Source organism: Sceloporus occidentalis, unplaced genomic scaffold, assembly GCF_023333645.1.
Source record: "Sceloporus occidentalis isolate IW3139 unplaced genomic scaffold, rSceOcc1.0.p SCAF_76, whole genome shotgun sequence".
NCBI lineage: Eukaryota > Metazoa > Chordata > Lepidosauria > Squamata > Phrynosomatidae > Sceloporus > Sceloporus occidentalis.
This window is the reverse complement of record NW_028317056.1, coordinates 4,438,832-4,464,253: the sequence shown is the minus strand read 5'-3', so window position 1 is coordinate 4,464,253 and position 25,422 is coordinate 4,438,832. Positions and strand designations below refer to the sequence as shown.

General features: G+C 46.8%; 2 protein-coding genes across 2 annotated transcripts; one reads left to right on the top strand and one right to left on the bottom strand.

Annotated features, from left to right (window-relative positions):
- LOC149285835 (serine/threonine-protein kinase/endoribonuclease IRE1-like) lies at positions 1-14,261 on the top strand. Its single transcript, XM_089494939.1, has 22 exons — positions 1-72; positions 4,786-4,897; positions 5,165-5,198; positions 5,842-5,914; positions 6,573-6,645; positions 6,809-6,931; positions 7,043-7,144; positions 7,303-7,564; positions 7,909-7,987; positions 8,226-8,373; positions 8,669-8,787; positions 8,973-9,188; positions 10,768-11,008; positions 11,141-11,219; positions 11,449-11,638; positions 11,730-11,829; positions 12,554-12,753; positions 13,154-13,301; positions 13,386-13,513; positions 13,674-13,797; positions 13,887-13,954; positions 14,079-14,261. Exons 1-22 carry the CDS (start codon positions 1-3, stop codon positions 14,259-14,261), a joined length of 2,874 nt encoding a protein of 957 aa, XP_089351065.1.
- Positions 14,262-16,501: 2,240 nt separating this feature from the next.
- On the bottom strand, positions 16,502-20,875 carry LOC149285834 (serine/threonine-protein kinase PLK1). The gene is made up of 10 exons (XM_089495017.1): positions 20,492-20,875; positions 19,547-19,715; positions 18,960-19,104; positions 18,737-18,830; positions 18,100-18,322; positions 17,820-17,984; positions 17,626-17,703; positions 17,181-17,335; positions 16,844-17,026; positions 16,502-16,708 (listed from the first exon to the last, which is right to left on the bottom strand). The coding sequence occupies exons 1-10, from the start codon at positions 20,873-20,875 to the stop codon at positions 16,502-16,504; spliced, it is 1,803 nt and encodes a 600-aa protein (XP_089351143.1).
- Between the last annotated feature and the right edge of the window lie 4,547 nt (positions 20,876-25,422).

Here is a 25,422-nt window from a genome sequence, read left to right as displayed (position 1 = left end):
ATGCCACCTGTACCTCCTCTGCCTGGTCTGTGGCTCACCATCACCGGCCTGTGTCTGGCTTACCTGCTGCAGGTAAGTGGATCTTACCCAGCCCTGGATTTTTAGGGTGTTAATGGGGAATTCCTTCATCGCATTAGCAAATTCTGCTGGTAGATAAATGGAACAGCCTCCCAGCAGAAGAGGCTGATACGGTGAGAGAATGTAAAACGATTAAGGTTTGAGTCTTTACAGCACAGCAGACTAGACGGGTGCCGAAAGGGGCCGATCTGCTGGCAAATTCTAGTTATCTATTCGATTCTTGTCCATCAAACTAAGTTACCAAGAAGCTGGATCCTTCAACATTCACGTCTTATTCTCTTTCTCATTCCTTTCTACATTTTTTGTGTCTTTTTTATAAAATCTTAAACCCCCTTTTTACGGATCGAGTATTTTTTTCCTTTCTCGTAAACTAATAATTTCTTTAAATTGATTGATTGATTTATATAGCGCCGTCATATTCCGTGGCGCTATTTATTAATATCCTAAATGTATAAAAAGATATCAGCCCCGACACAGAAACATCGATGATGCCGCCAGATTATTTTAAAATCTCCTTCTTTACGGCTCATCCCCCAGATATTCCTGAGAAATTCTCTAGACGTTTATATTTAATATAATCTGTATGGAGCAATTACCCTGGCATGTAAGAGGTTAATAATAACCCCCCCACACACTCTCTGTCATTATAGGATTATTGTTAAATTATTTGTTAATCCCCAGAAATAGCTGAATGTAGATAAGGATCAGCTTTGTGTAAATGCGAAAAGGTTAACCCTTACCATTAAGGCAAAGTTTTACTTTACGGAGAGGGTGGTAGATAAGTGGAGCAGCCTCCCAGCAGAAGTGGTAGAGGGTAATACAGTGATGGAATTTAAACACGCATTGGATAGGCATACGGCTCCTGAACCTGTTGTAAGGAAGGGCTGAGCAAATTTGTCTAAAAATGTTGCCTTGCGGCGGTTAAAAGTGGCGTCAAATAATAGCCCCGGTACGGGCATTTCTATTCTTCACACATAACCTTTGGCCAGCTTTCTGTTGTTTTTGGGATAGCCCTACCCTTGTATACATATTCTACCCTTATATACCTCATGTCAGAGGGTACCTGCCAGCTGCCACATTAAAGGCAATTTTCTAAAAAAAAACACTGTTTTTTATTGTCTTTTTTTTTTTAATTAAATATTTGTTCCCTTTTTGTTAATAATTACTTTTTACATGGGCAGAAAACCTTTTTTTTTTGTCTGAAAACAATACCCAATTCTTCACAATGAAGTTACTGATATATTTTAATCGGGGGCCTGAGGAATCCCAGGAGCCAGGTAACCGTGGTAACTGAAATTTTACGTTTCTCAATTTTTTTTCTCCTAGTGTTGATGTCTTTGGGTAGAATCCCCTCCCCGCTTCAAACAATAAATAAATAAATTAAAAAATCTGGCTTTTAACTTTTATTCTGGGGCTCCTAAACTCTACGGCTCGGATCGGAATTGACAATTCTGATTTTATTTTTTATTTTTTTTTTAGAACTTTTTAGATGTCTCCTTAATTTCCAGAATTAGTCCAAAATTTGCAGGTTTGTAGTTTTAGGCTCTCGTAGAACGTTTAATAATAATTTATTATATATAGTATTATATTAATTTATATATGAATATATATATATATATAGTATTATTATTTTATTATTATTAATAAGTTATTATTATTTATTATTATTATTCATTTATGTATTTTTGCCCAATTCAGAGTAAACATACATCTTTTATACCGTCACCGGTTTGGATCGTCTACGAATCATTAAGGTGTTATTTTCTGGAGAATTCACAGAATTAATAAATTATCCCCTAATTAAAAATAAATCCAGACATTTTCCGTGATTCCTGCTCTTCATCGTTGTTACTGTAGATTTTTTTTACATTTATTCAAAAATGTATTTAAAAAAAATTCCAATACACAAAATTGAGATTTTTATTTTATTTTTTAAAAAAAAGCCAAAAGTATTTCTGGCTCGGACCGGGACACGGCGGCTCCTGTGGTTTAGGATGCGGTGTGATCGATGGAGCGGTGTGATTGAGCTCAGGTGATGCTGTCTGGGATGTGACTCCTTTGTCTCTGGTGGGACTCTGCTGGAGGCTTTTATGGCTGCGGGTCACTGGTTTATGAAAGGGCACCCGGGATATTTCTAGGCAGGACTGTTAGGGACAAACACGTGGCTGCCCGTAGCTCCCCCCAGGGAATCCCCCCAGCTGCTATGCTTTTTTGCATTAGAGAAATCAGGACAGCTAATGAAGATCACTCACATGACGCTCAGCCAGAGAGAGCCTAAGAACTACATATTACCAGTATTAATTTAAAGAAAAAATAATTTTTATATATATATATATATATATATATATATCAGGGTCATATATCGTGCCCCCCGGGGATACGGCTTGAACTCTCTGATTTGGTTTTGCTTTCTCACCTGTGTGCATGCAGGGCTCGGTGCCCTGTTGTGCACGTCTTTGTGTTACGTTTCTGCTGAGCTGCTCTGCAAGGTGTGAAGCCCCATTGTTTGCAGGAACCGGAGCTCCCACCCATTGTGCAAACAGAGGAATGGTGAGGAGGGTGAGACTTTACCTCCTCTACTGGGAGCACCATCCCTCCCCCTTACAAACTACTATTATTTCCTCTCTTTATCTTACTGCCAGATGATTAAATAGAATCATACATTTCAAATCCAGACATTGCCTTTTGTTCGGCTTCTTAGACGTCTTCAAAGAGTCTTTTCTCAGGTAATTGTTTGACCCAACAGGATTCTGTAGACCTGCCGCCTTTTAAAGGTGAAGTTCCCATAAATTGTTTTGTTATCGGTATCAGATTAAAATAAATTCCCTATCAGCCATTTGTATGATTCACGCTCTGTTATCTGATCCCCGATCTACTAAACCCCCCGACTCCCTCTCATACTGTCTGTGGGAAACAATAGAATGGCTCAGTCTTAATTACTCAGTTGGACACATGACTGACAGCGATGGCGCCTCCATGTCCTCAGATAAAAGGAGTTTATTGGTACAAAATAGGGGAAAACCAGGTTTTTGTATACAGTGCTGGAGGTTATTACTGTATACAGCGCTGCGGGTTATATTACTGTATACAGCGCTGGGGGTTATATTACTGTATACAGCGCTCGGGGGTGATATTACTGTATACAGCGCTGGGGGGTGATATTACTGTATACAGCGCTGGGGGTGATATTACTGTATACAGCACTGGGGGGTGATATTACTGTATACAGCGCTAGGGGTGATATTACTGTATACAGCGCTGGTGGGTTATTACTGTATACAGCGCTGGGGTTATATTACTGTATACAGCGCTGGGGGGTATATTACTGTATACAGCGCTGTGGGGTTATTACTGTATACAGCACTGGGGGTGATATCATGGGCGTAGGAACCCCTAAAAATCTGGGGGGGACAGCATTTTCCCCCATCAGATCCCCACTTTCTCACACTATCTACCCCCTTTCCCCCCTCTCACACTTTCTTACTATCTACCCCTCTCCCTTCTCACTAGCTACCCTCTCCCTACCACCCCCTTCACACTAGCTACCCTCTGCCTACCCCCCCTTCTCACTAGCTACCCTCTCCCTACCCCCCCTTCTCACTGTCTACCCCAGGGGTGTCCAAATTTTTCTGCAGTGGGCCACTTCATCAGAATTGTATCCGTGCGCGGGCCGCACTCATTTTTCACTGTGAGAAAATGTGGCCTTTAATAAAATATGCAGATTAAAATAAAGTAAATGACACAAAACCTTTACTTTTCCTCTCACTGATTTCTGGGCCTAGAAAGTTTTGTGACTACAAATTCAGGACTCAGGATAATTAAAAATGAATTTATTCTAGGGATGCACCAAAACATTCACGGTTCACTTAGCCAAAACCGAAAATGACCCCCCACCTTTAAGAATAATAATAAAAACTCACATTTTTAATAAAAGTAGGTAACACACCACAATTGGACAAAAAAAATTAGCAATATGACTTGGCATGATAGGAGTGTGATTGCTAACAGCAATCACACTCCTATCTTACCCAGGCAGCCAGTACGTGCTGGTACAGGGTGGCTGTAAGTGATGTGCAGACCCCATACTGCTGGCAGCATCAATACACAAGGGGGGCAGCTAGCTAGGTTTCAGCATGTACTGGCTGACTTGGCATGATAGGAGTGTGATTGCTAACAGCAATCACAGTCCCATCATGCCTAGGTTCCAGCACTTACACATCCATGCTATCACACACACACTCATTAATTCATATACTCATTCATTCACAGATTCATTCCCTCAATCACGCATACTCATTCAAACACATATTACTGTATACAGCGCCGGGGGGGGGGGTTATATTACTGTATACAGCGCCGGGGGGGGGTGTTATATTACTGTATACAGGACCGGGGGTTATATTACTGTATACAGCGCTGGGGGTTATATTACTGTATACAGTGCTGGGGGGTTATATTACTGTATACAGCGCCGGGGGGGTTATATTACTGTATACAGCGCCGGGGGGGTTATATTACTGTATACAGCGCCGGGGGGTTATATTACTGTATACAGGGCTGGGGGTTATTACTGTGTACAGCATACAGCGGCGGGGGTTATTACTGTATTAGTGGTGATGTATTTAACATGTTCACACCCGGTGTTGTGTTAAGCTGTATTGCGTTGCAGTAAGTCACTGGGTTGTCGTTGTGGTTGTGTTGCTGCAGTGTGACGCAGGAGCCTCGCTCCCCGAATCCTTGCTCTTCGTGTCCACGTTGGACGGGAGTCTTCACGCCGTCAGCAAGCGCAGTGGGGAAATATTATGGACATTAAAAGATGGTAAGTGACATCACACCGAGTGACATCATACAAGGATCAGCTGTCACTACTGTGGGTGACACGAGGCAAGTGTGGCCACCATGGAATATCTTGTAACTTTTTTCCATCGGCACTAAATTCCGTTAATCACACTCAGCCGCCAGAGCCAGAGTTTTGTGGCCCAAACCAGATATTTACGTACAAATCGTGAAGAATAAATAGCAATTAATTTCACAAACTGGTATAAAGAGTTAAATAATCATTCTATTTCTCTTGTATTTTTTTTAGACCCTGTTATTCAAGTTCCTCTTTATGTATCCGAGTAAGTGCGCTGTTTGTACTGTTTTATGGCACTAATTGTATACATGGTGAACAGCCCAGTTTTTTGAAGGGGTGGTAGATAAGTGGAAGAGACTCCCAGCAGAAGTGGTAGAGGATAATGGGTTTTGATTGGAAGCTCGTTTGAGCAGGGCCCTCCTCACCTGTTGTCTCTGTAAGTCAAATTGTTATGTTACATAGTACTTGTTATTTCCTGTCTACCCATTGTACAGCGCTACGGAATTTGATGGCGCTATAGAAAACAATAAATAATAATAAATTATCCATACTTGGGAACATTCAGGCTCCCTCTTTGGGATGCAGGTGGGCGGTCCTGCAGATGTCAGTGGGTGGTCCTGCAGATGTTGGTGGGCAGTCCCACAGAGGTCAGGTGGTGGCCCTGCAGATGCCAGCGTGTGGTCCCGCAGTTGCCGCAGTTGTCAGTGGGTGGTGCTGCAGATGTCAGCGGGTGGTCCGGCAAATGCCATGGGGCGGTCCCGCAGTTGTTGGTGGGTTGTAGTCGGGGATTGGGGCGTGCCGAAGCGCTGCTCCCGCGACCCCCGGTTTCTCTGCATGGTGACCTGGAGAAGCGGCTCTGCACCCGGAATATGGTGTAAACGTGTCCCGTGTTTCCTGTTCCCCCCCAGACCAGCGTTCCTGCCGGACCCCAGCGATGGCAGTTTGTACATCTTAGGAGGTCGGAACAAGGAAGGACTTATGGTGAGTGTACAGTCTGGGTATAAATCCCGCAATCCCGCGCATGATCACAGGTGGACACAAAAACTAGATTTTCACAAAATTCCATTAAAAGAAACCAAAACCATGGAGTCCAGCGGACACAATAATCGGGAATCAACACATAAGTGACCACCAAGACACAAAGCGTATGTCACACATAACTTTTAAAACCTATTTCCCGCGGTCTGGGGGGATTTGAATACAGGTTACTGAATCTTTGAAAAATGACAAGTCACGGTTTCCATGACGATCTGTATTAGAGCCATTTGGGGCAACACACTTGGGGAGTCACCACATTGAATCTTCACTATGGGCTACTAACGGGTTAATATTTCAAAGGGGTCTCAGGGTCCGCTCATTTAGTATGCTAGTGGTCCATTTGCGAGCACGAGGCGGGCAGTGGGAGGAGCTTGTAGTGGATCAGGACCCTCAAGATTTCCGATGGCCGCCATGGACAAAAGGCGTCAGGCTTCCTGTCTCCGGGCAATTCGGGTCCCGTTACCGTGACGAATTTCACCTCCCTGGTTCTGTTATGCCAACGTTTTTTCGAATTCTCAAACTAGATTCTCCACAGGAGGCGGCCGCGGAATACATAAAAGCTGACGTTTTACTATTATTAATTTTTTTGTTTGTTTTCTAGAAACTTCCATTCACCATTCCAGAATTAGTCCAGTCTTCTCCGTGCCGCAGTTCCGATGGAATCCTTTATACAGGTAAATAACGTCAATCCGACACAAAATTTAACCCAGACGGCCTGTAAACGCCACACTGCAAACCGTCGCTCTCAGCTCACGCCGTCACGGCCGCCATCTTTGCTTGGCACTCCGGTCCTTGGCATTGCGGACGTCGTCTCTCACTGGCGTTTCTCGTCGGCAGGGAAGAAGCAGGACTCGTGGTTCGTCGTGGATCCCAAGTCGGGAGAAAAGCAGACGACTCTGTCCACGGAGTCCTCGGAAGGGCTGTGCCCGTCCTCCCCGCTTCTGTACATCGGACGCACACGTGAGTCTGTCGGCGTGCCCTCCCTGACCCCCCTGCGTGTGACCTTTATTGTCTTTTCGCTCTTTGGAATGATTGTTATTTTGTATGTTGATTGTTCGCTGTGTTGCGCAGAGTACATGATCACGATGTACGACACGAAGGCCCGGGAGCTGCGCTGGAACGCCACGTTTCTTGATTACTCGGCCCCGCTGTGCAACGAAAGCTATGAATATAGTAAGTGCCTCTGGGGCAGTAGGGGGCGCTAGAGAGAAGTGACAGGGGCTGAATGTGGAGCAGTCAGGATGGGGGCTCGGCTTTGGTCTCCATGGTAACTACTCCGCATTCAACGCGGACTTGACCTTTTGTAAATGTGGCGTGGCTTGTCTTTGCAGAGATGGCTCACTTTGCCTCCACCGGCGACGGGATGCTGGTCACGGCCGACAGAGTCAGCGGGGAGGTCCTGTGGATGCAGAATTACGGCTCCCCGGTGGTCGGACTCTTTCTGTGGCACCAGGACAGCCTTCGCCGTCTCCCGCACCTTAATGTCGCCATGGAAACCCTACGCTACCTGACCTTCAACTCCCAAGACATCCGGCTCATCAAATGGAACTATCAGGCCGTCCAACAGCTGAGCAGCACAAAAACCCACCTGCTGTGAGTGATCCCCCCCGCCTCAGCCCGATTATCTGTTCTTGCCACTGATTGGCTGCGTAAGCTGTCAATCAATGGCCGGAAAGTACTTCCAATGAGATCTAAAGAACCCTTTACATGTGGTTTTGAGCTGACTGAAGGGGGGGGGGCGGGTACATCGCGAGCATCACGATTGGCTGAACAGATCTCCTGCAGGGCATTTACCTGGGGGTGGGGAAAAGGGGCAAACACATTTGGGGCAATTCCGCGGAATCTCCCCATACATTAGGTCCACATAACTTTGTAGCTCTAAACGACCTCCTCTGAGTGGTAAAAACATGAAGACTTGTTCTCCATTTTGGACACAGGCCATCGTTATACGTGGGGAAACAGGCCACGGGGTTCTATGCGTCCACGTCTCTGATCCACGAGGGAGTTGCTGTTGTGGTGAGAACTTCTTATGCTTATTATTATTAATATTATTATTATTATTATCTGGGTTATTTTCCGCTGATTTAAGTATTTTTTTTCAGGGAAGTAGTTGTTTTTAAGAAGTATTTAGAAATCTTAATCCTTGAAGGGACATATTTCTTCCGAAATAAAATCGTCTACTTTTTAAGTCGAAATAATATGTTGCAAATGACCCAAATGTACAAAGGGCTTCTGATTGGCTCTCCTCTCCCAGCCACGTGGGATCACCTTGGCACAAGTGGAAGGACCTACCACCAAGGATGTCACCCTGAAGGAATCCAGAGAGTTTGAGGTGACCCCCAGCACAGATGTCAGATACCCCCAAGGAAGCGTGGTGTCTGCTCATCAGTGGCTGCTGATAGGTAAGGGGACCAGCTGCATTCTTCATCTCCATCTCTATAAGGGTCAGAGGCTTAGATGGAATGTAAGGAACCGTAGAAGGGTGGTTGATATGTGGAACAGTCTTCCAGAAGACGTGACTCACATAGTGAGGGGTTTTAGACATGCATGGGACAGGCATATGGCTCCTTCTGCCTCCTGGAAGAGTAGTCCTCTGGACAAGGTCTCTGAGCCCCCCTTCGTTAAAGTCATTCCAAGGAAAGTGACAGAATTCGATCTGTTGGTACACGTGTTGGTGAGCTCATCTTTTCTCTTCAGGTCACCACGAGATACCCCCCGTGGTTCACACCACCATGCTCAGAGCATTCCCCGAAACCCTGCGGAGGGACACGGAAACCATCATCCGAGGCCCCGCGCCCAGGACGCTGTTTGATGATGTAAGAGGCCGGTAGCAGGAATATGTAAATATATTTATGTATGAGAATTGGAGTCATTTCATCTCCACAATCTATGGGGAAGGCGTGGGTTGAGTTGAATGTGGATGATATTTAGCCGAGTCCGTTCGTCTCCCAAGCGCTCCTTTTTTTTTATCGAATTGAGCGATCTCTCGCCCCATGCGCAGTTCCTGACGCCGCAGAATCAAGGTGGTTTCTCCCAAGGCGAAACCGAGGGACGTCTGAAGACGGATTCTATCAAAGTAGAGCCGAGCACCGTGCCAGCTGAGTCTTCGCTGACCAATCTGCTCACCCTGGGGGTCATAACATTGCTTCTCGGAGGCTGGGTGCTGTTTGCACTGACCTACCCCAAGGTGACGCCTTACCACTGCCTGCGTGTCATTGTAATGTCTATGTGTGTTATTACTGTATACAGCGCTGGGGGTTATTACTGTATACAGTGCTGGAGGGGTTATATTACTGTATACAGCGCTGGGGGGTTATATTACTGTATACAGCGCTGGGGGTTATATTACTGTATACAGTGCTAGAGGGGTTATATTACTGTATACAGTGCTAGAGGGGTTATATTACTGTATACAGTGCTGGGGGTTATATTACTGTATACAGTGCTGGGGGTTATATTACTGTATACAGCGCTGGGGGTTATATTACTGTATACAGCGCTAGGGTTATATTACTGTATACAGCACTGGGGGTTATATTACTGTATACAGCGCTGGGGGGTTATATTACTGTATACAGCGCTGGGGGATTATATTACTGTATACAGCGCTGGGGTTATATTACTGTATACAGCGCTGGGGGGTTATATTACTGTATACAGCGCTGGGGTTATATTACTGTATACAGCGCTGGGGGTTATATTACTGTATATAGCGCTGGGGGTTATATTACTGTATACAGCGCTGGGGGTTATATTACTGTATATAGCGCTGGGGGTTATATTACTGTATGTAGCGCTGGGGGTTATATTACTGTATACAGCGCTGGGGGTTATATTACTGTATATAGCACGGGGTTATATTACTGTATACAGCGCTGGGGGGTTATATTACTGTATATAGCGCTGGGGGTTATATTACTGTATATAGCGCTGGGGGTTATATTACTGTATACAGCGCTGGGGGGTTATATTACTGTATATAGTGCTGGGGGTTATATTACTGTATATAGCGCTGGGGGGTTATATTACTATATACAGCACTGTGGGTTATATTACTGTATACAGCGCTGGGGGTTATATTACTGTATATAGCGCTGGGGGTTATATTACTGTATACAGCGCTGGGGGTTATATTACTGTATATAGCGCTGGGGGTTATATTACTGTATGTAGCGCTGGGGGTTATATTACTATATACAGCACTGGGGGGGTTATTACTGTATACAGCTCTGTGGGTTATATTACTGTATACAGCGCTGGGGGTTATATTACTGTATACAGTGCTGGGGGTGATATTACTGTATACAGCGCTGGGGGTTATTACTGTATACAGCGCTGGGGGTTATATTACTGTATACAGCACTGGGGGTTATATTACTGTATACAGCGCTGGGGGGTTATATTACTGTATACAGCGCTGGGGGGTATATTACTGTATACAGTGCTGGGGGTTATATTACTGTATACAGTGCTGGGGGGGTTATTACTGTATACAGCGCTGGGGGGTTATTACTGTATACAGCGCTGGGGGTTATATTACTGTATACAGCGCTGGGGGGTTATATTACTGTATACAGCGCTGGGGGTTATATTACTGTATACAGTGTTGGGGGTTATATTACTGTATACAGTGCTGGGGGGTTATATTACTGTATACAGTGCTGGGGGTTATTACTGTATACAGTGCTGGAGGGGTTATTACTGTATACAGCGCTGGGGGTTATATTACTGTATACAGCGCTTCATGCCCTTTTACTGTTCTTACTATGGTACCTGCTGTAATTACCTTATTACAGATGCAGGAGCAAAACCGCCGACAGCAACAAGAGCTGGAGGAGAAACTGCTCAGCCTCCAGAATATGCAGAACCAGGTCTCCGAAGTCCCCTCGTCGTCTTCCACCCCCGAGACCTCAATGTCCAGGGGAAGCCAGGATCCTGAAAGTGGCAGCAGCAGCCGACGAGTGAGTGAAATGGAACCAGAGACCAATCAGGCCAATGGCACCAGGACACAGAGCCGAGACTCTGGGGGCTCGGAAGGTGAGACCCTAAGCTTGGTGGAGGTGGGCTGGGGATTTTAAAGGGGCCTCACCGAGAGATGAAGTTCTCTTAGTGTGGATTTGCCATTGTTATGATCACCGGTTGTGATGTTGTCCTGCTTTCTGTCCTTAGATGAGATCACAGTCGGCAAAATCTCCTTTTCTCCAAAAGACGTTCTGGGTCACGGAGCTGGAGGAACGTTCGTGTTCCGGTAAGTGTTCTACGGCTGGGAGAGTTACAGGACAGGTGCATGGCAGGTATAAGGTGGGTGCGGATGAGATTCATGGGCTTTTGGTAACAGAAATCAAGGAGACAATGTATCCAAGATAGAAGAGGGAGAATGGAACTGCAAGTAAAGTGGAGGCAGGTTGAGATGACCTTGGGTTTGTGATTGTGGGGACCATTCTAGCTCTATTGATCTCCACTCCATTCCCACACAGGGGCAGGTTTGATGATAGGTTGGTTGCGGTGAAGAGGATCCTACCGGAGAGCTTCACCCTGGCAGACCGCGAGGTACAGTTACTGCGGGAGTCCGATGAGCACCCCAACGTGGTTCGCTATTACTGCACCGAGAGCGACAAGCTGTTCTATTACATCGCGCTGGAGCTGTGTGCTGCCACGCTGCAGGAGGTGAGTGTCGGGGAGCGTGGAGAGAAGGTGGGATGGAGGCACTCGGTGGGCGAGCCAAACTCGAATCGCGTTGTCTGTCTTTCTTCCTCAGTATGTGGAGAATCCCAGCTTCCCACGCTCCGGTTTGGATTCTGTGACCCTCCTGCATCAGGCCATGTTAGGACTGGCCCACCTGCACTCCCTAAACATTGGTAAGAGCTAACAGACTCTGTGTATGAGGGGTAAATATGCATATTGGAACACATTGCCCGTTCCCAAACCATGGAGCAGACCAGCCCCCCTTTGAAGCTTGGCATTGTGCACAGTGATCTTCAGCTTGTCTGCAGCTGCTTGGCCATGGAAAGCCATTTCACGAAGCTCCTGACAAACAGAGCTTGAGCTTCCAGACGCGGTTTGGGTCTCTGAAGTAAAGGATGCTACAGAGGAAAGGCAATTGTTACATACTTGGCAGTCCCGCTCCGTGAGTGTGAGTGGTCTACCACTTCGTGGCTGAGCTTTATTTACTCCTAGACGCTTCCACTTCACAATAATAGCACTTTCAGAGGCAGGGGCAGATCTAGCAGAAATGTCACAAGCTGACTCGTCAATGGCTGTATCCCATGACGGCCCCACGCCGTTTAATGCCTCTGAGTTCTTCGGTGCGACCCCTTCTACTGCCAACATCTGTCTATGGAGAAGGCTGCCTATGGGCTGGATTTTATACACTTGTTGGGAATACGTGCAGCGAAAACACCGAAACTCAATAATTAGGGGGGGGGGGGGTCACTGGAAGTCTGTTCCAGGTATTGACTACCCCTTCTGTAACACCGAACTGTGTGGTCTGTGTTATTTCCTTCTCGTTTTCCTGCTCCTGGGTCTCTTGGCTGTGATGTTGGTGTCAGGTTTTTTAAAAAACGTGTCTTTTTCGTTTCACAGTCCACAGGGACCTGAAACCGTGCAACATCCTCATCTCCCAGCCGAACGCCCGCGGCAGGCAGAGGGCTGTCATCTCAGACTTCGGCCTCTGCAAGAAACTGAGTGTCGGGAGAAACAGCTTCAGCCTGCGGTCCGGTATCCCCGGCACAGAAGGATGGATCGCCCCAGAGGTTCTACGCGACGGACCGAAGCAGAACCCTGTGAGTGTCCAAAGCAGAGCGATGACAACTGGTGCATAAGGGCCTTAAATATGCCGAATTTAACACTTTTGGGAAAAACAGCATAGGAAACATAATTCATAGCGCTCACGAATGCATAATCCCTTCCCAGAAAGAATTCTTTAATAATGTAATGCTTCATTTAACAAAAGATAAGAAATATTGTGATAAAGGCAAATAAATGAAGCGCTCCAGAACTGGGGAAAGTACTAACGCTACGGAATTTGATGGGGCTATATAAAACAATAAATAATAATAATAATACTAATGTAGGAGAAATCAGCAGGCACGTCCCGTGGGTTTCCACCATTATTGCCCCGATCTGAGCGCTTTACCCCAGGGATAAAACTTTGACGTTTGGTGCAATCCTGTTTTCTTTCAGACGTCCTCGGTGGACATATTCTCAGCGGGCTGCGTGTTTTATTACGTCTTGGCAAAGGGAAAGCACCCTTTCGGTGACAGCCTGAGACGGCAGGGAAACATTCTTACCGGATGCTACAGCCTGCCTCACGTGCAGGAGGAAACCCACGGTCAGTCGAAGCGCGCGCGCGATGTTCAGGTTCCGTCACTGGCAACAAAGTCTGCGTTCTAACATTCTGTGTCGTCTTCTGCAGAGAACGTGGTGGCCAAGGACCTGATCGAGATGATGATCAGCAGTGACCCCGAACTTCGGCCGTCCGCTCACTCCGTGCTGGGACATCCCTTCTTCTGGGCCCGGGAGAAGCAGCTGCAGTTCTTCCAGGTCAGAGACGAGAGGCACAAAGTTCAGTATTTGTCGCTTTGTACAAAAAGTGCTTGCTCAGTTTAGTTCACCCAGGTCCTAATCCCTTGTTTGGCCACCTTAAATATTCTGCCGGTATTCCGATGTCTCATTGCATTCTCCGGCTGTCACCTTCTTTCAGGATGTGAGTGACCGCATTGAAAAGGAGCCCGCCGAGAGCCCACTCATTGTTTCATTAGAGTCTGGATCTCGCACTATTGTTCGGGGGAACTGGCGCTTGCACATATCCGTTCCCCTGCAGACAGGTAAAGGACTCGGTGGCCTAAAGACACGTGGGCTCGGTAAGTTTTAGAAGCTTCGGTTTCCCAATGATCTTCTTTGTCTGGTTTGGCAGACCTCCGGAAGTTCCGATCCTACAGAGGGAATTCCGTGCGGGATCTTCTCCGAGCCATGAGGAACAAGGTGAGTACACGTTGGACCACAAGTACACTAGTCCTCTAGGACTTTAAAATGAGGTCCAAGAGGCGGACAACTCTGAACCCCTTTCTAACTTTATACAACGTTGCTCTTGTTGACCTTCCCGCAGAAGCATCATTATCACGAGCTGCCGGCTGAGGTCCAGGAGACATTAGGCACCGTTCCTGATGACTTTGTGTTTTATTTCACCTCCCGCTTTCCACGTTTGCTCCTCCACACTTACCGAGCTCTGCGGCAGTGCGCCCACGAGCGGCCATTCCGCTCCTATTATCATTGGATTCCGGGTCAATGAAGGGACCTTGGACGTTCTTGGAAGCTCTGAGCACTCAAGGCCTTCATTCTTGACCGTCGCTGTGCTGGAACTGGCCAGAGAGGACCTTCTTTAAATGAAAAGAAGGAAGCGAGTGTTTATCTCTCCCACGTGCACGCTGTGTGTTGCACTATTATTTTTGCACTGTAGTTTTGTAGTGGCCGGGACCACCAAAGGTGGGGGGGGGTTGGACCACCACGGATCAGCTGGGGTCGCCAACGTCTCACCCCCCCGGGGTCTCTCTCTTTGATTTGGTTTAGAAGCCGCTTTTCCCTTTGACGTTACTAAAGCAACCGTGTAAATCATTCTCTTCACTGAAACAGGGGGCCCCCGAACCACTCGTGAATGCCGTTACCATGGTAACTGGTGAAGCTTAGTCACCATTTTGCAGAATTCTCCATTTTAACACAGAACTAATTTCGTGCAATTTTACAATGAAATGCAACAATAAAACACAAAAATGATTCATAGTCACATGATGCAAAGTATTTAGGTAAAAAATTACATAAAGGAATTTTTATTTATTTTTTTAAAATTAACACTTGCTGAAGGCTGAATAGTTGATATTTTTTACTTTTTTTTTCCTCTGAAACAGTACAATCTAAGATGTAAATATTAAAACCGATTTTAATCAACTGTGTGGGTTACTGGGATATAAAAAAAAAATACTTAAATTATCATCACGTTTGCATTAATCACCACTTTCCCGAATCACTGGAATGCTTTAGCATAACGTCAGGTAGTTCTGCTTATACATATACTATTTAGATCAGGTGTGTCCAACCTGCGGCCCTCCAGCTGCTGCAGGACTACATCTCCCATAATGCTCTTTCAGCTAAGGGGCTGGCTGAGGAGGATGGGAGATGTAGTCCTGCAGCCGCTGGAGGGCCGCAGGTTGGACGCCCCTGATTTAGATTATACTTGTAACATGTGTAAACTGCTTTAAAGGCAGGGCCTTGACTGCTCCCCCCAGGGGCATTTGACATCCTTGTGTTACGTGTAAGGAAGGCATCTAGTGACAAATTACAGCTGGTTACTTCCTCGGCCCAGATGGCATCACCTCCAACCCTTTAAGCAATCAGCGGCAAAATCATGGAAAGGGTTAAGATTTTGCCAAATGGCATCAGGTAAGGGTTTGTTTTTTGGATTCCCTGTTGAAGAACTCATCTACTTTAACATACATTCTTCTATAATGCAGGCGCATGACGTTAAACGGGCCCTTTAAGGATTATAGAGGCATTTTTTTTTGTTTTAGAAAGATACCGCTTAGAGATCTTTCAAAACTAGCTGGAAAACCCAAAATCAGTTTTTGGTACTTAAAAAAAATAAATAAAATAAAGCCCAGTGAAGTCTCGCTATTAATGTAAATAACCAAAAAATAAGACGAACATTTTGTTAAGAACAGCTGTTACTACAAGTCCCATCAACCCAAGGACCCTTGTAGACGCTTTGAGTGTCTGTTTGCCCCCCACTCTAGTTCTTCGCATGCCACCGTTTTGAATAGATCTCCATTTGTTTTTGGTTTCCCATTTCCAATCAATCCCACCTCTTTAGTAGTCAGACTTTAGCAATTTCATTAATAGCCATCTAGCCCCATTTTACACCTTAGTAAGCCGTTGTCCAAAACAAATAAAAAAAAAAAAAAAAAAAAAAAAAAAGTGAAATTTATATATAAAAATATCGAAATAACCGTTCTGGCAAGCAGGTACCATTGGTATCTAAAGAGCCATAGCAGCCAATCATTTCCCAGTTACCCCAGTAAGTTTAGGGTCACGGTGACCACCTGGCTACCCAACCAAAACCAGAAGAGGATGTGACAGCATAGCTATACAAAGAACTTTAATCTGATAATATACAAAAAAAGTTTTAAAGTTTGATATTTTACATAAAAAAGAAGACTGGACACCACAGAGACACTGAAACAAAACAGGACAGGTTCTTACACCCCGGCAAAGTATATTCATGATATTGCCGAGCTGGTTATTAGACGGGGCGATATAGAAATCCAGCACCTCTAGTGAGTGCACGGTGTAGACAGGTGAGTGCTCTCTCCACAGAGCTAACGCTCTGATCGCTGCTTTTCAGCAAAAGAGATTAAAAAAAGGACAAAAAAAATGCATTCACATCCAGGGCCCCGCAGCAGAGCGCCTCCCTTACACTGGAAGGTTAAGGAGTTCGGGCCCTGGAAAGGGAGAGGCAGAGTCAATGTTAATGTATCTGGGCTATGCAGTGGCTTTAACGTGTGCGGCGCCGGACTTGGAGCTCTGGAGCTTCTCCACCATGGTGCGGGCGTAACGTAGACGGCTGGCCAGCTCCTTGCAGCAGCCAAACTCCTCGATGAGGCTCAGCTTGAAGGTGTGGAAGTCCCTCTTCTCGTCAATGTAAGACACAGCAGCCATCAGGGGACACAGAATAATCTTTGTGTGGTCCTGCGGGGTAAGAGGTGGCGAGTGTTAATACCGAGTACAGAGCTGGGGCAGGAGCCAACGTTAAAGATACCGCCATGGAGCGGGTATTGGCATTAGAGATGACCCCGTGGTCCCCCCCCCCCCCGAGACCCTCACCTGGAAGAAGTTTATTTGCACCGTCCCGTTGCTCAGGTGGAGGATGATGGCACTTCGCGTGCGGAACCAAGTCCTTAGGAAGGGAAGACGGGCCAGCTCGTCCCCTTCTCGCGGACGGATATTGGCGCCAGCCTTCAGTAAGTGTTCACTCATGTAGTTGCGGAAATATTTAAGCAGCGTGATCTACACAGTAAGAGAGGGAGAGGTTTAAGTGACAGTCCTTCTAGGTTTCATCCAACATTGAGTGCCAACAGTTACCAGAAGAGCATATGCCACCCCGTATAAGATATTTTGGTCCATGGGCCAGCGGGACACCTTACTCCTGGTGGCCACCTACCTTCTTGGTCAGAGACGCAGGGTAGGAGCGCACGTTCAGATAAGACTCTGTATTGTTCCTCTCGATGTACTGCAGGCTGTCGCCATCGTTGTACATTATCAACCGCGTGGAGTCATTGAAGAGCACCCCGACGCTGTTATCGCAGAGCTGGTACCCTGTTAAAGACAAGGGTGATATCAGGCGTTAGGAGCCACAGCAGCCGTCAGAGATACTCAAGTACAGAGGTGACTAAGCATGCACGTGGAGGTCTCCATCAGTGGTCCTAGCAGAAGATCCCTATAAGATCAGTAGGGAAGATGTTGGAAGGACTTAAGCTGCCTGCCGACAGATGGCGTCAGACCATGCGATCCGATGAGTTTAATGCACCAGAACTTATTCCGAGAGCAGAGCGCTCAAGATATCACGCAGCCATTAGACAGTCTATAAGAACCGAGACCTCGCATACCTAGACCGTATTTGTCAGAGTAATCAACCCATTTGCTGACCCAGAAGATTGGATTACAGGCAGGATCCTCGGCTTCCTCTGTAAGACAAGACAGGTCAGGTTAAACACAACGAACGCCACGAGCCACCTAAACAGCACCAAATACGATCAGCGCCGGTCTTATAGGCAGTTACTCTGCTGGGACTCGGCCGTACCTTGCCTGATGAGCGCCCTCTCGGACGGTTTAGCCGCGTTGACGCTGGTCAGCTGGATCAGCATGTCGGACAGGTAACAGTCCGCGGGCTCGGTTGACTCCGGCTGCTGGAACTCTTCCTCTTTGCCCGGAGCAGCCGGCTTCTCCCCCATCGGAGACTCCGGTCCTGTTATAATCACATGGATTGTTAGGTTATGAAGACCCCACGTGATACCGGTTGGAGAAGACAGGAGACAAGCAGCTGTCGCTCGCTGATATTTATATAGCGCTGCCATGCGTACCTTTATTGTTAATGGCCGAAAGCGGCTTCCGGAAACTTGGATCAATGCTGCTGGGCGCAATGGAGAATCGGGGAGGAACAGTCAGGCAGGTGGTGGGGAGTCGGTTGGGGATGTAGCCAGTCGTGAAGAAGTCATCAGTCAATAGTTCATCGATGGTGGGTCTGGTGGTTGGGTCTGAACGGAGCATTTTCTGGATGAGTGCGGCTGCCACGGGGTTAATGTGCTGCAGAGATAGAGGATAAACATTTAAGCCTTTTAGTAATAATTACCCCACAGCATTAACTCTTTCATACAAAAAGTGTCCACAGCCTTCTAGCGAGACTAGGTTGCCATCGGCAGGGAATATGGCGGCATTCAGCCCCAGATTTGTTTCCAAGACTAATCCTGCTCTTAAGTTAGAGGGGGTCTCAAACAGCCCCAGGGACCCCCCCCCCACCAGTGCAGCAGCCCGGTGTCTCGCACAGGGGTGGGGATGAGACAGGACCAGCTGATCAGCAAGCAGACATGCCAGGAGATCCTGAACACCTCGGAAGGCTGAGAGTCCAAAAAGGGGCTTTAATAAGAAGCATGTTGTGCCGACACGGAAGCCACTTTGCTAAAATGGGAAAAAATGGATCCAGTCAAGGCTGCGACCTACCTTGGGAATGCTGTACTCATTCTTCTTAATTCTCAAGTAAGTCTCTTTCAGGCACGATGTTTCAAACGGGGGCTTTCCAACCAAAAGTGTGTACCTGAAACCATGGCAAAGGTCAGGAGCGAGTAAAATTAATCACCCCCCATCCCCAATGAGACCCCCACAAGCACTTAACATGAGACGGGGGAAGGGGAGCACAGGAGAGACGCCAGCTTTGGGTTCTTACATTATGCATCCGATGGACCAGATATCCACTTCAAAGCTGTGGCCCTTCTTGCCCAATACTTCGGGTGCGATATAATTTGGGGTCCCACACAGGGTTTTCTTCCTTTCCCCATCAAACTCCACTTTTGTTGCCAACCCAAAGTCACCTGGGAGGGAGAGAACAGACGGGGAGACGTTAGACAAGCAGACAGCTGGGCAACAAGTTACCATATGCAACATGTGCTTCCACCCCGACTGAGCTGAAGTAGTAGTCTTTACTAGAGGGTCAGAGGCTTAGGCGTAAAGTAACTGTTCCATTTTGAGAGGTTAGTAGATGAGTGGAACAGCCTCCCAGGAGATATGGTAGAGGGTAATACAGGGAGGGAATTGAAACATGCATGGGATAGACATACGGCTCCTGAATCTAAGACGAGACCAACGACTGATTAAGGTTTGACTCTACACAGCAGGAGAAACGGGCGACTAGATGGGGGCCGATCTGCCGGCAAAGCCAATTGTTTTATGAACATAAAGGCCCCCAGCAGCGTGGCAGCCGATCAGGGAATCGACCTCTCGGGCTACGTTGGCAGGATAACCGATCTTTCTTACCGATCTTGACCTCCATGTCGTCGTTGAGGAACAGGTTGCCAAGTTTGAGGTCTCTGTGGATGACGCGGTTGCCGTGCAGGTACTGACATCCTTGGATGGTCTGTCGCAGGTAGTAGCGGGCCTCGGGCTCGGTGACCGCTTTCCTCCTCTTGTGCAGCTCCAGCAGAGACTAAAAGAATGAGAAAGTTACACGAAGTTCAGAAAGAGACTCCGCTGCCAAGAGACAGCCCAGGGAAGCTGCAGCCATCAGGACGGTTTGGGGGAGGCTTCCTCCAGCAGGGGGCAGGCTGCAGGACGGTTGGTTTCACATGGAATGCGGACTGTTACAACTGTTTGAAAGCACAATCTTTTGTGTACTTTTAACACCATTTAGAACTCTGACAGTTTGATCCAGAACCGGCCAGAGGCTGGAACCCAGTACTAGCCAAGTGATGGGAAGAAAATAATGGGGCTTTTAATATGAAGCCTTATTTGTAACAATCAAGCACAATGACTACAAAATTAATTGCCCTGATCACAGATTTCATGTTACCCCAACCCCCCTCCCAAAGGCATCAGGCCATGGGCTTCCTGATCAGCTCTTAAGGCACTTAGTAACGCACGATCCACGAGGATGAGGGTCTGAAAGTGACCCCCCCCCCCCGCGCCCTAACAATAGAGCCCACTAGCTTTAACCGATAACTCTGGCATTACTGGATAGAGACCCCCCCCCCCCGAAATCGCCCTGGGAACTGGATACCCCCCCAAAAGGCTTGTGGGCATCTGGCGCTAAGACAGCCCGGGAACATGGAAGGGACCGGCCGCTGCAGAACCTCTTGCAGGGAAGTCAAGCTGTCAGATATAATCTGGGAACAGAATGACAGCTCTGCCTTTCAAGAGGTACTGAAGCAGCCCTGGATCCGGGAAGAGCAGAGAACCCAATCCTGCCCCACCCGCGACAATTACCCTCCGTCTGCAGAGCTCCAGCACCACATATACGAAGTCATTGTCCTCGAAGAAGCCGTGGAAGCCCACCACATGCTTGTGGTCCAGGCTGCGCTGGATGGCGATCTCCATGGTCATCTTGTCCTTCTGGTGGGGCTTCAGCAGGAGGCTTTTGGGGACGATCTTCCCCGCGAACACCTCCCGGCTCTCCAGGTCAGTGATCTCGTAACATTTGGCAAAACCTCCTTTACCCAAGAAGCGACCCCTCAGATACCGACGGCGGGTGCGGGGGTCCACCAAGATCTCCGGGATCTCCTTGGCCGCAGAGGGGACTGGGACCGGGACCCCGGGGGGCTTGACGGGATCGGGGGCTGCTGTGAATTTCTTTCCGGCTAGCTGAGCCATGCTGGTGGGAAAGGAAGCAAGGGAGATGGCTGTTTGGGGCGGTAGGTCCTCAAAAAAATGCTGTGACAGGACGGTATGTGCGCTGGCTTCCCGGACAGCTACTGCTCCACCGGTCCCTTTAATCCTACTGCTCCCGGCCCTGTAGCCGCCGTTGGTTTTGAAGCAGGATGCGCCTTCCTGATTGGCCGATATGATTTAAATTCCAAACTCGCCGGCCGCGGGGCACCATGGGAGGATTGGCAATTTAAAAGGACTCAAAGAACTTTATTGGCTACGGACAAACGGACACGCATAGACACCGCACGACGGGGAGTTTGAAAAGTGCAACTCTACTGCTGCCATGGAGACAAGGCAGGGGCAGGGGCAGGGGCTGTTACCTCTCTAGGGGCTATTACAGACCGGAAATAAACTTTTAACAGAGAAATGGACACGTAGTTTTATTTTATTAAAGGGACGTGAAACAATCATTATGTTTTTCAAAATGAGAGTGTTTTTGTGAATCATCTGCAGCACCACATCTGCTACCTAGCCTGGTTTCCGTTTTTTAACCAATCATAATCAGCGTTATTAAATTTATAGCGCTGTACAATAGATATGTTTGTATGTTCCATCGTGGTTCGGAGGGGCCGTCGGTCAAGTACCGTATTGACTCGAGTATAGGCATACCTGGGATTGCCGGGTGAAGCACCGCTTCTCAGGTTCTCCGGGTCAAGACCCGAATCCTCCGGGTTGCAGGATCTTGACACACCCTGCTCCCCGCCCATTTTCCCTTGAATTAGCGGTGTTTCCAGCAGTGGGACCGCCTGCAAGGGAAGGCTCCAGGTAGCCGGAGGCCAAAAGTTCCCAGGTATCAATATAGGCCGCACCCTAAAAGTTTGGTACTATTTTAAAGAAAAATTTGTTTTTAAAGAAAAAATACACATTAGTGGAATGGTAAAACAGTATTTTACCTAATACACAGGAATACATGTATTTTAACATTTTTGGTATCTATTATGTAGTTAGCCAGCATATGTTATATATAAACAGAAATTTGGAAACCAATAGCCATTTTCAGATCCACCCTTAATTCATAATGCACCTTACTCCCCTGATATGCCACTCTGCCCCCCAGATATGCCGCTCTGCCCCCCCAGATATGCTTTATGCTCCCAGATATGCTTGAGGCTTGCCACTAGGCAACAGCATTAAATTGCACCATTAAAATGTATCTATGGCTCCTGAATCTAAGACGAAACCAACGACTGATTAAGGTTTCAGTCTATACAGCAGGGAAAGCGGGTGTCCAGCATACCCGGGAACTCTCAAATCCATCAGGTCGTGTGAGCGGGGTCTTGACAGGCCTTGCTTTCTGCCCATTTCCACTTTAAATAGGGGTGTTTCCCGCAATGTCAGCAGGAACGCCCCCGAGGTTAGTGGGCCAGCCCACTGACGTCAGCGGGAACTTCCACTGATGTCAGTGGGTTTAACAGGGTTCCACAGCCCTAAAAGCCCCAATAATGTATAAACAGTTTTTAATACTGTAGTGACAAAACGTATTTGGGAGTGAAATCGTTCCCTCTGTGAAGCCTGCATGATTCCCGCTGCCCGGCATGACAGTCAGAAGTCTTTGTATACCGAGCTCTGTTGCCGTGAAATCTTATTATGTGATTCTAAGCGTCGGCCTTCTTGGAAACGCAATACTCCTTATTGTCCTCCTTGTCCTTGTTTTGGGGACACTGTCTATTGTTGGGATGTAAATCCAGGGATACTTCTTATCTATGGGGCACCAACAACTGAAAGTCAGGCTTTAGAGTTCATGATCAAAACCACCCTTCTCCTTACAGACTGTGTGACCCTGAGAATCCGAGGCAAAAACACAGAGATTCAGGTCTAAAAGTTCCTAGGTACGCATAGATGCCAATGTATGTCATGTGCATGCAGACTTATGATGTCACATTCTGCTATGTTACATGATGAGGGTGTATTACAGCTTTGCACCAATAAGAAGTCCCATAAGAGGGCACTGGAGTCGTGTTTTACTTCGTCGCAGGATTCAGCAGCTTAGAACCTGCCTGTCTACCTCTGACCAGCTGGGGGAGACACAGAACACGTAGAGAACCCGACAGGTTCTGGAACCTTCATCGTTATACATACGGTATTTCTGCATGAGAACCGGATACAACAGCAGCGATTACTAAATCACGTTGGCATCTCGGCGAAAGTATTGGTTGGGGAGGAATATTACTGCCGGGTAAATTTACTAAATTCATGAAAGCGGAAAAAAAACATAATTTTCAATTTGAGCAGAACCTTCTGCGTTGTATGCAGTGATAATCCCCCAAGCAATGTATACAGTAATATAACCCCAGCGCTGTATACAGTAATATAACCCCCCAATCACTGTATACAGTAATATAACCCCCCAGCGCTGTATACAGTAATATAACCCCAGCACTGTATACAGTAATATAACCCCCCAGCGCTGTATACAGTAATATAACCCCCCAATCACTGTATACAGTAATATAACCCCCAGCGCTGTATACAGTAATATAACCCCCAGCACTGTATACAGTAATATAACCCCAGCGCTGTATACAGTAATATAACCCCCAAGCAATGTATACAGTAATATAACCCCAGCGCTGTATACAGTAATATAACCCCAGCGCTGTATACAGTAATATAACCCCCAAGCAATGTATACAGTAATATAACCCCAGCGCTGTATACAGTAAAATAACCCCAGCGCTGTATACAGTAATATAACCCCAGCGCTGTATACAGTAATATAACCCCCAAGCAATGTATACAGTAATATAACCCCAGCGCTGTATACAGTAATATAACCCCAGCGCTGTATACAGTAATATAACCCCCAGCACTGTATACAGTAATATAACCCCAGCGCTGTATACAGTAATATAACTCCAGCGCTGTATACAGTAATATAACCCCAGCGCTGTATACAGTAATATAACCCCAGCGCTGTATACAGTAATATAACCCCAGCGCTGTATACAGTAATAACCCCCCAGCGCTGTATACAGTAATATAACCCCCCAGCGCTGTATACAGTAATATAACCCCCCAGCGCTGTATACAGTAATATAACCCCCCAGCGCTGTATACAGTAATATAACCCCCCAGCGCTGTATACAGTAATATAACCCCCCAGCACTTTATACAGTAATATAACCCCCAGCGCTGTATACAGTAATATAACCCCCAGCGCTGTATACAGTAATATAACCCCCCAGCACTTTATACAGTAATGTCTGTCGGCATTGACAAAAAAACCTGGTTTTATCTCATTTTTGTTCCAATAAACTCCTTTTATCTGCAGACCTGGAGCCGCCGTTGCTGGCAGTCATGTGATATTTTGGGTGACTTTCCCGGCTCAAACGCCGCACTGAGCTGATGCTTTATGGCGATGCTAATGAAGTCCGACCCTCCATAGACTTTCATTAGTTAGAGGGCCCATCTGGGTGGTTAAGACCGAGCCATTCCATTGTTTCCCACAGGCAGTATGATATGCAGCTGCCTGAAAACATTATATTATGGGGTGAGAACTATTGTTGAAAACCTATATTTAACCTGATACTAGTAATAAAAAAATGATGAGATTTCCTCTTTAATCCGACCATAATAAGTGTATAATACCGACATCATTTTCTGAAATTTATTCTAAAAAAGTAAATACTTTTCTCCAGGGGATGCAGAAAAGTAAAAAAAACTGGAATCAAAGCCGCACGACGGTAACGCATTAATCTTCTTATCCAAAGGCTGAAAGCGGGATCTCATATCCAGAACAAACAGCTCCCTTTCCTCTGGATTCATTATAAAGAGCTTACCTCCCCTCTCCTTCACGGAGTCTCGTCGGGATCGTGTGTTTTATCGCCCGCTTCTGAGGATCAGTAAAGAAGAAGCTGCAGCTTTGGGGCTTCCAATGAAAGAGAAGTCAAGCTGGAGTCTTTTTCTATGGAGAGAAGGGCAGAGTCCTCGGGAATTATCCCTTTTCTTTGGGTTACGGAAAACTAGGGCAATCGGCTCAAACCTGAATAGAAAGGCTGTGAAGCCAACATTAAAACAAAATAAACTTGGAGAAAAACACTGAAATTGTCTGATTTCAATGTTATCTCCCGGTAACCGGTCGGCGTGTCTGCTGGGAAGCTTCTCGGAAAAATATAAAGGGATTTGACAAAGTACAAGAGGGGCGTTTATTTCAAAGGAGGAGAAATATGAGAACAAGAGGCCAGAATCTAACACTAGACTCTACTGAGAGGGTGGTAGATACGTGGAACAGCCTCCCGGCAGAAGTGGTAGAGGCTAATACAGTTAGGGGAGTTAAACATGCATGGGATTGAGTTTCTCTCTTTTGATCGCTCATTCTTCTTCTCTTCTTCATTCTCCCTCTCGCTCTCTCCTTCCCTCCTATTTCATTCTTTCTACATCACAAAGCCGCTTGGAGACCTCAAACGTGATCGTCTCATAACCCCAACTCCTGCTTGTAGGCTCCCTGCACCCACTCCACTCACCCATCCGTTTAAATCCGTTTTTTTGCC